General features: G+C 52.5%; 1 protein-coding gene across 1 annotated transcript; it reads left to right on the forward strand.

Moving 5' to 3' along the window:
* Positions 1-460: 460 nt before the first annotated feature.
* Positions 461-8623, forward strand: DUSP7 (dual specificity phosphatase 7). The gene is made up of 3 exons (XM_002194779.7): positions 461-1073; positions 3317-3745; positions 6230-8623. Exons 1-3 carry the CDS (start codon positions 662-664, stop codon positions 6535-6537), a joined length of 1149 nt encoding a protein of 382 aa, XP_002194815.4. The 5' UTR covers positions 461-661; the 3' UTR covers positions 6538-8623.
* Positions 8624-10475: the final 1852 nt, after the last annotated feature.

The raw sequence follows: 10475 nt of genomic DNA on the forward strand, positions 1-10475 counted from the left end.
GGGTCAGCGCCGGCGGGCCGTTCCGTGGCGGGCCGTTCCGTGGCGGGCCGTTCCGTGGCGGGACGTTCCGTGGCGGGACGTTCCGTTCCGTGCCGATCCGTTTCGTTTCGATCCGTTCCGTGCCGATCCGCTCCGTGCCGATCCGCTCCGTGCCGATCCGATCCGTTCCGTGCCGCTCCATTCCGTGCCGATCCGCTCCGTGCCGTGCCCGGCTCCCCCCGCGGCTCCCGCGCCGTTCCCGCGCTCTGCCCCCGCCGCGGCCCCGCCCCTGCCCATATGGGGCTGCCCCGCTCCCCCCGCCGCGCCTCATTGGCTGCGGGGGCGCGGGGGCGGAGCTCCGCGGGGGCGGGGCCGGCGTGCGCGCGGCGCCGCGCGGGGCGGGGCCGAGCTCCGGGCCCCGCCGCCGCCCCGCCCCCGAGGCTTGACTCGCCGGGCCGCGGGCCGAGCGCCGCTTTAATTGAGGCCGCCGGCATGGGGCGCAGCGCGTAGGGCTGAGCGGGGGCCGCCGCGCTCCGGGCCGCAGACGCCGCGCACCCGCGGCCGTGCTGAGCGGAGCCGCGTCCGGCGCAGCGCGAGACCGACGCAGCGGAGCGGGGCCGCGTCCGGACGCCGCGTGGGTGGCCGGCGGGCCGGGCGCTGGCGGCCGCCGCTGCCGAGCCCCATGAAAACGCAGGTCTGGGGGAGCTCCCCGCGGGCGCCCATGGCTGCGGCGATGCCGTGCAAGAGCGCGGAGTGGCTGCAGGAGGAGCTGGAGTCGGGCGGCGGCCGCTCGCTGCTGCTGCTCGACTGCCGCCCCCACGAGCTCTTCGAGAGCTCGCACATCGAGACGGCCATCAACCTGGCCATCCCCGGGCTCATGCTGCGCCGACTCAAGAAGGGCAATTTGCCCATCCGCTCCATCATCCCCAACCACGAGGATAAGGAGCGCTTCGTTAAGCGCTGCAAGGCCGACACCGTGCTGCTCTACGACGAGGCCACCGCCGACTGGCAGGACAGCGGTGCCGCCACCTCCGTGCTGGGGCTCCTGCTCCAGAAGCTGCGCGATGACGGCTGCAAAGCCTATTACCTGAAAGGTGAGATGCCCGTCGCCTTCCGTCCAGCACCGTCCCGCTCCCGCATCCCTTGTCCGTGTCCCCCTGCGCAGCCCCTGGCCGGCCGCTGCATCCCTAGAGTGCCCATCCCCTGGTCGGACGGAGGTGGCTGACTCGTTTTGCCTCCTTCCCTTATCCGTTCTGCCTAATTTATTTCTATTTTTCTCTATGTTTTTCCCCCCCCTCCTCTGCATCCCGCTTTAATCCCTCGCACAAAATGGTCGCAGGCTGGAAGCGGCCGGGAGTGCCCCGCTTCTTCCTGCGTCGCCTCCCCGGTAGCGGCGGGAGGAGCCCCCCAGCCTGGCCGCCGGCGCGGTCCTTGCAGCGCTGCCCCGTCCCGAGCCGATCCCGGCTGGGCAGCGCTGGGCGCCCCTCGAATCCGCTCCCCGCAGGGAACCCTTCGGGGCTCCTCTCCAGCCCTCCGGAAGGAATGCCCGGATTTTGGGGGACAAGAGAGCCCTTTTTATTTATTATTTTACCTCCCCACATAACCAAAAAGCCATCGTTTGGGTTTTCCTCCTCCTTTGCTAGGCAGTGCTGCGGGTCTGGGAGAGCGCAGCCCGGCTGCTCCCCCGGGACAGGGCGATGGGGAGCGGGGAGCTGCGCTGCGGATGAGCCGAACCCCGCACACCAGGGCTGGGGGTGCTTTGGGAGCTTTGGTTTTTTGGGGATTTTTTGGCCGTTTTGAAAGATCGCAGCGGGCTGAGCAGAGCCCACAGCTGGGCTGCTGGGACCCTTCCCATCCTCCCAGTGCTCCCAGTCCGGTCGCTGGGTGGCGGCTTTGAGGCAGGAATAACAGGAGAGCGGGGGAGCGTGTGTGGGGGAGAGCGGTCAGGAAAGTTGCCACTTACGGCTCTTTAAAAAACACGGCTGTTCCTTGATAGACTCTTTTTGGGGAGCCGGGGAAGCTCCTGGTGGCGGGGTGGAGCGGCAGGGGGACAGTCAGGTATTTGGGGTCCAGCCCCCGGGGCTGCGCAGCCCGCACACACCTCCTTCCCAAACATGGTGGGGGGCCAGCACAGGGGTTGGCACCATTCCTCCCTCGACCCTCCGATCCCTGCCCGTGAGTGAGGCTCCCATCCCATCATCCCGGCCCGGTTTGGGGTCTCCCCATGGGCTCCCTTGCTCCCTCGCTTTGCATTCCCGCTTCTCTCCCCGTCGTCCTCATCACTAGCAGGAAGGAGCGGTTTTGAAGTTACTCCTAAACTCTCCCCGATGGGCAGGGGAGGAGCTGAGCCCCTTTCTCTGCCTTTTTCCGGGAGCCTCGGTGGGAAATGTTTCTAATTAAAATTCCAAAATGGCTCCTCGGCGCTGTCTGGCGGCGCGGGGGGAGGAGGAGGGCGAGGACGAGCCTTTTTCATGAATGGATGTGGCAGGAGCTGTCTGTCCTGCTCAGTGACCCCGCCACAACCGCCGAACCCACTAACGAAGTTTCCAGGAGCCCTTGCTAATTAAACCATTTGTCAGTGTCAGATCCCGATGGCTGAGCTCCGCTTTAATACCGCCTGGAAAGGAGGTAGATCGGTGGGGTTTTTGCTTCCCTGCCTCTGCCTTCCTTCCCAAGTAGCTGAGCTGAAGAGCCGGAGAAAAAGTCTTAGGGGCAGATGTGAAGGGTCCCATCCCTCTGCGCTCCTGCTGTGGTTTGGGTGAAGAACAAACCTGTCACACTGCTCTGTTGCAAAGCCTGTTTTTTTTAACGATAAAATAATTGAGAGTATCACCCTGTGGCAAAACTTAGGGTCTTTTTTCCTGCGTTGGGTTTTAGTGCCTGGGGTGAGTATGTGGTAGTTGTCCCTGATCTGTCTTTTCAGACATGGATACTTTTCTAAGTGGCATAATAGCTCTTGCCTAAACTGCCCAAGCCCCTTATTTTTGAGAAGCTAACAAGGTGTGATTGTGTCTTGGCATTGATTTTATTTGTGGATGTTTATTTATTTTGTGGTTGAGATTTGGCCCTATTTTTCACGAGCAACATTGAACTTTGTAAGAGCCACTCCTTGGTCTCCTGTGACCTGTTTGCTCAGTATCAGTTTGCTCAAGGAAGATAAAGGAGCAGGGAAATGCTTTTCTTGCTGTGAAGTTTAAGGGATACCAACTTCTTGCTGGTAAAGGCTTTCTGAGTAACATATGTTCACGGGTAGAAGGATTTCCCATTCTAAAGAATAAAACATCTTTTCGTTTTCTCTCTGCCTCTCCCCTTCCCTCTCTCCTTTCCCCCTTCCCAGGTGGCTTTAACAAGTTTCAGACTGAATATTCTGAGCACTGCGAGACAAACCTTGACAGCTCCTCACCCAGCAACTCTCCCCCAGCATCAGTCCTCGGTCTGGGAGGGCTGCGGATAAGTTCCGACTGCTCGGATGGCGAATCCGACAGGGAACCCAGCAGTGCCACGGAGTCGGACGGGAGCCCCATCCCGAACAATCAGCCTGCCTTTCCAGTCCAGATCCTACCTTACCTGTACCTGGGCTGTGCCAAAGATTCCACCAATTTGGACGTCCTGGGCAAATATGGCATTAAATACATCCTGAATGTGACTCCTAACCTGCCAAACATGTTTGAGCATGACGGAGAGTTCAAGTACAAGCAGATCCCCATCTCAGATCACTGGAGCCAGAACCTCTCGCAGTTCTTTCCCGAGGCCATTGCTTTCATTGGTAGGTAGTTGGCAGAACATCTCTTTTCATACTCACCGCTTGGGAATGTGGTGTGCTGCTTCCCAGGGCTGCTGCTGTCTGCAGCCTCACCTCTCTGGGGCACAGCATCAGCTTAGCAGTGGAGTGTCATGCTGTGAGGTGGCACATCTGGTGCATATCACCCTGGCTGTGTTCAGAGAGGCCTCCCCTTCCGAAATTCAGCCCTCTTGCAGCACCTCAGCTGAGCTACCTGCAAGTGGTTGTACTGCCCTGCTGCCTCTCGCCCTTGTGTGGGGATTTGCACTGCTGTGAAATGGCTGAACCCAGGCAGTGGGGAGCTCCTTTCCCTGCTTTACTTGGGGAAGGGATCTGCTTTAGTGTGACTGGTGCCAGCAATTCCTTAGCTCCAAATGTGGTTAAAATCAGGGAGAGAGTGTGTGTGTTTTTTCTTTTCCTAAGGGCATTTGCTAGTCTAGTTGGGATTCTGCTGTAAGTCATCCTAGCATAGCTAACTCCTTGTATGGATACTTTTCCTAAGGTAAGTGTCAACACAATAAGTTAGTGATTATAATTATACTGCAGAGTTTGGATGGAAAAACTGCTCTGTAGACAGCCCTTATGACAGTTTTGGCTGGTGGTAGTGGGGTTCAGGAAGGAAGATCTCTTCTCTCAGGCCAGCCTTGACTTTGAGAATTGCTTCTTATTCTGTGGGAAGTGTATGTTGGGCTGAACAGGGCTGTACACCTCCAGGCTGACCTGTGCTGTTTGCTCATGATGGTCATTAGCCTAATCAGCTCTGTTTTATTGGGGTGAATGGCACAGGCAGTAATATCATCATTAACTATTAAAGCCCCATGGCTTCAAGTCTGATTACAAACACTTGTACAGGTAAAGGACAGGGGGACTTTGCCTGCAGACTGAAGCCTGTGCAGCCTGTTTCAGACCCCGTAGCTTGTGCTTGCTATGCTGCAAGGCCTGAAATGGGGCAGAGCAGTGGTGGATCTTTGGCTGCTCTTCATCTGTCAGAAACCCTGCTTCCCACACGCTCTCCTTTGCCCCCAGCTTCTGCCCTCCAGTAACATGACTGTGGTCAGAAGCTGCTGCTTCCGTGTGGCAACAGGGACCTGTCTGATGTCCCATCTGCACTTCTTGCATGAGCAGGGTGTTAAACGTCAGGAATGAGGTACAGTGTCCCTGCTGACGTGTGGCATTTGGGATCTGTCTGCTCCAGTCAGCCCATGTCTCTGTGAACACCGAGCTTGTGCTTTCCAGTTAATGACAGGAAATGGAGGATTACCTCACTCTAAAACCAAACACCAAGAAATGCTGTGCAGGTCAGATGAAAGGCAAAAATGTCTGGAAAAATGTAGAACAGGAGAGCCTGGAGGGGAGGGCTGGGTACACTGGGCGGTGATTGCCCACCCTACTGGAAATTCTTGCCTGATTTTGGAGGCTGGGCAGAAAACCTGTTGTGGCTTGGGTCTGGATTTCTGTTTTGCCTGCTTCTTCTTTGCCCTTCCCTGCACTTACGGTGCCAGAGTGTCTCTTACCTCTGGCTTTGCCCGAGGATCCTCTTTCTCCTGCCACATTTCGCTCCCCGCCAAGCTCTCAGTCAAATGACTGACTTGAAATAGGGCTGCCCAGAAGTAAAAGCAGCGCTGGGTACTTGCGTGCATTCAGTGCTCTCAGTGGCGTGTCCCTCTTTCAGCACTGAGATGTCAATTCATAAAGGGATCACGCTGTTCCGGCTGTGCGAGAGACAATGAGTGTGTGTGTGCTTTTCAGTTGGTGGCAAGGGAGGGGAAATTTCGCTGCTGTTCTCTCGCCATTTTTTGGTCCAGCCTGCATTCCTGCTTCCCGCTACCATTCATCCTGAGAGCCTCCTCCAACACAAGCGTTTGTTTGTGGTGAAGTGCATTTCTGTCGATCCTAAAGAACAGTTTCACAATAAGGGAAGTTCCTGCACTTCAGACTCCACTTAAATTGGCATTGGCTGCATTCATGTAACTTTGTAGTGGAAGGAGGACAGGAACATCAGAGGAGAATAGCTCATGTAGTGCTGGGTTGCAGCCTTGCCCTGCGTGCACAGCCTTCCCTGGTTTAGTTGGAGTAGGGGTGGGTGTGCTGTGCCCAACCACCAGCATCTCCCCAGAGCTGTTGTCTCCAGCTCCATCTGCCTCCAGTGGGTTACTCCAGCTCTCTTGAGGGTACGGTGTTCCCTAGGGAAGGGATGTGTTGCTAGACTTGATCGATGCTTCTCCAGCACATGAGATGCTTGGCCTTGCTGGGGATGTGCATCTTTGCCGTGCAGCAGGAGTATCTTGATCCCCATGAGGAGAGATACGGGTGTCCAAGGGACATGGGATGGTGTCACTAGGGGCAGGGGATCCAGTTCTGGCAGTCGTCATGGTGTTGGGAGCTTGCAGCTGCCACCTGGCCCTGCTTTAAAGCCACGTGTTTTTGGTGCAGAATAATAGACTCCCCCTTCCCCTTGTCTTGTTTCAGATGAGGCCCGTTCCAAGAAGTGTGGGATCCTTGTTCACTGCCTCGCTGGCATCAGCCGGTCTGTAACAGTCACTGTCGCCTACTTGATGCAAAAACTCAACTTGTCCCTGAATGATGCCTATGACTTTGTGAAAAGGAAAAAATCCAACATTTCCCCAAACTTTAACTTCATGGGCCAACTCCTGGACTTTGAGAGGACTCTGGGACTCAACAGCCCCTGTGACAACCGCTCACCCAGTGAACAGCTCTACTTCACCACCCCCACCAACCACAACCTGTTCCAGCTGAACACTCTGGAGTCCACATGAAGAGGACGCTGCCTGGTCGGGAACTCGAGCATTGAATCGCTTCTCTTGAGTATTTCAACTCTTAGGAAAATACCTGTCTAGCCAGGCAGCTCTGAGATGAGTAGCTTCTCTGGGCAGAGGTGCCTGATCGCTGCTTTAGGAAGGCTAATGCCGCTCACTAAGTATCCTGATCCAAGTGGTTTGAAGAGGTAGTGTTTTTACAGGGGGTTATTTAACACGGGCGATGTTACAGCGTTTCGGACGCAGCTGTCACCGGCAATAACCGCTTTCCTGGGTCCATTGAGACTGTCAGAACACGCACACGTGTGAAGAGCTACCGGGGGTTAGCTTGCTGTGGAAAATGAGGAGATTTATGCACTTGGAAACCTTGAACAAAAGGTGTTGGGCCAAGACTGTTTTAAAACCCAAGTTTACTTTTTTTGATTTAAGAAAAAAAATAAGAAAAGGTAGATATTACTCGAGCTTTGGGTTCAAACTCTTTTTAGATATGTAAGTTCTTGACTGTACAGACCAGGTTGCAAAACCAGTATTTTATTCTGTTTCTTGTTTGATCATTTATTATTTTTTTTAATCAAATGTTTATATTGACCAAATGCATTTTGCACACTTTGTGAAGCCTTGGTATGTCCTGGCATATTACTGGGTACTCCAGAGAGAGATACATGCTGCTGCTGTTGTTGTTAGCATCTGGTAGGAAGCTTTGTTATGTGTGAAGGCCAGTTGGGCTTAAATGCAACCCCTTCACCACTCCTGCACTCACAATCACAAACTCTGCACTGATTCAGCCAAGGTGACTAAGCCGCAAGCTTTTTTTTAATGCCACCCCTGCCAAAAACACTGTTTGCTACTGCCAGAGGTAAAACTCTCGTAGCCTCCAGAGTTGGTAGAAGCATGTCTGAGCCCGGCTTCATTCTCTGCTGCCTGTTGACTGATTCAACGTCATCCAGCTGGCCCGAAACCATTCCAGCTTCCCGAGTCCAGAAGGTAGTTGCAGTGCTGGCGTTTCTTGAGCACACTGGATTCTTTCCCACGTGTGCGGGGTGGAGGGGGAATGCAGCGAGCGCCTGGAGCAGAGCGAGGATTGTGTGGCGGGACGGGACTCAGTCGTCACGCACGGAGCACGTGAGGGAGTGAAGAGGTGTGGAAATGATGAGGAGAGCATTGTAACAGAGAATTTTTATAAATATATATATATATATGAATATATATATTAACTGGCAAATTCTGAGATGATTGGAGCTTTCAACAGAGGTTCTGATTTTTTTTCTTCCTCTTTCAAATAACTTTATGCCGTGCCTTCTATTCTGAGAAGACTTGTATGTATTTCTGGCTAGTGTTTGGCAAACTCCTTTTACCAAGCTGGGAGGGGAGGAAGTGGTAATAATTTCTGGGAGGAGGGCAGAACGGATTTGGAGATTTCTTTATTGGCTGCAATGTAGTCCCTCCTTTCTCCCCCCTCCCTGTCCACTTTAACTCTCATGTAAGTGAAAAAAAAAAAAAAAAAAAGCCACGGATTTTTTTCTAAATATCCAGTTTTTTGTACTTTTTTCAAGAAAAATAAAAAATAATTAAAAAAAAATCTCCATCTGGAGGAATGTTTGACGCTGTCACATCCTGAAACTGTTCTTTTTGTTAAAGGTGTTATCAGAATGTTGGAATGAGCTTCTGTTTCTTGTTTTCTGGTTGTTTTTTGTTTGTTTGTTGGGTTTTGTTTACCACAATGTTGGGATTGTGGGTCATTGGAAGGGAGAATGGGCGTACGGTTGTGAGTGAGAAAATTGAGAATATCCTAATTGCATCTTACCTCATGGAGGAATTTATTTTTTCAGGGATTTTTTGACAGTGCATCTCTATTGCATTACAGCTAAGCTGGTTTGTAAAGGCTTCCTGTGCTGTTAGTGGTCTTTATTCTTTAAAGGAAAAAAAAATAAGATGCGTCTTCTGATTAGTACAAATGAGAGCTTGTTACTGAGGAATGGTTCTGCTTTCTGAGTTATGAAGGAAATTTAGTGACCCTATATATACTGATCCAATATTGGGACTTTGTTTATATTGCAAATAAATATTATTTTTTCTTTAAAAATGATGTTTGTGTCAGATCCTTGTCTAGCCTCTGCCCATATAAGGGCATGCTGCTCTTATCCATTTTTTATGGTCGATTAGGATCCTTCTGTGACCGTGGAGAGCATTTGCTGGGCTGTGTTCAAGTGTGGTGTTTGGTTTCATGCACAGCTTAATTTTTAAGACCTGTGGTAAAATGGAGAGGGGGAGGTGGGCAGGCGAGGAGAAGGATAAGGGGGTATTGGATAAACTGGAGGACAAAGAACAGCTTGAGAATGGGACTGGCTTTGACCCCAGCCATTCCTCTGTGCCAAAAATAAATAGATAAACTAAAGACACTTTTGTTCGCTGTTTCAGCGTGGCCTACAAAGGCATTGCAAAGCCTTGCCCACAACTGTTGTGCTAGCAGACTTTATTTTGGTAGGAAAGCAAGAAGTCAGGCTTGTGGGCAACCACCTGATAGGTTTTCCTGGGGCTCTTGGAGAGCTGGAGCCCCCTCCTGCATCCCAGGGGTAGGGGGTGCTGTGTGTGTTACCCTTGGGCTGTGCTGTGTCCCCCTGTGCTCCCGGCATCGCTTGTGGGAAATCTGGAGGGGCTGATAAGGATGCTTTAGGGTGAAACGTGGCTCCAAATATCTGAGTGCATCCTGTCTAAGGGAGCTGTGGCTCCCTGTGACACTGCCTGTAGCTGTGCAGGAGTGGGTTCCCCCCAGCAATCCTTGTTTTAACCTGAATGGTAAGAAAATAAATGACTATTCAATTGTGCAGTCCCTCAGCCTAAGTGTATGTGTCATCTTGTTCCAATCCTAAGTCTGAGCACAAAAGACAGGTAGTTTTATTCCAGAAGCAGCTCAGATTAGTGGGTGCAGGGGGGAGGTAGAGGTTGAAGCAGGAGCCAAGTGAGTGTGTGCATGAATTTGTTTACTCCTGGACTCCATGATGGGAATCTATATATTGATTTGGAGACCTGTTTGTGGCTAAACAAACAAAAATCTACCTGGTTTGCAGGGGAAAGAAGACCTTTCAGTTTTCCCCTGTAATTACATGGTAGAGTAGCTCTTGAGGAAGATAGGAAACTGCTGGAGGCTGGCTGTGCACTGAAGGAGTGCAGAACAGCTTGTTGGGTGTGTGGCTGTATTTGCTTCTGTCTAATTTCCTCTCAGATTTTTCTGCTAAGGTGTGGAGCAGGATATTCACAGTTAGCATTGTAAGCACATTTGTGTGGTAGCTGAGTTGTGGCTGGCTGCAGCAGCACAGCTGCTGTTTGCTGTGGCCTTGGAGGGAGAATTGGTGTGCAGGGAGCCACCAGGCAGCTCCTGGGGACCTGATCCCTGATCCTGGGTCATGCTGTGAGTGCCCTGGCACTGTGGCACTCAGAAGCTGTGTTGCCAAACAAAGGAGATTACTTGTCTGAAAATCATCCTGCCACTTGCTAACAGGACACACAGGAGCTTTTTCCAAGCTGCCTGGCCTCAGCAGCAAGGAGCAGCCAGCTTGGCTGGTCTTCAGCCCATCAGTGTTTTACCAATCTCGGAGGGGTTTCCTTGGAGACCTGATGTCCTGTAATTCAGTGAGGAGACGAGAACTGACATCAGGCAAAGGGCAGTGCTGGAGAAATAGTTACAGAGGAAAAAGAGAGCGTGGGGTCTGTCTACACTCCCTTGCAGAGGCAGGCACGAGCACTAGCTAAGCGTAGGAGCACAGGCTGAGTGAGAAAGCTGGTTATGTTCAGAGCAGTGGAATTTGGCAAGGAGATAGAGCTTCCCACACACAGCAGGGAGAAGCTCCTCGGTTAACCCATTGATTCCAGACAAGCTGTCTGTAAGATGCACTGTGGTGTTCTACTCTCCAAAACCCAGTAATCTCCTGCCTGGGCAG

This window comes from Taeniopygia guttata, chromosome 12 (genome assembly GCF_048771995.1).
Source record: "Taeniopygia guttata chromosome 12, bTaeGut7.mat, whole genome shotgun sequence".
NCBI lineage: Eukaryota > Metazoa > Chordata > Aves > Passeriformes > Estrildidae > Taeniopygia > Taeniopygia guttata.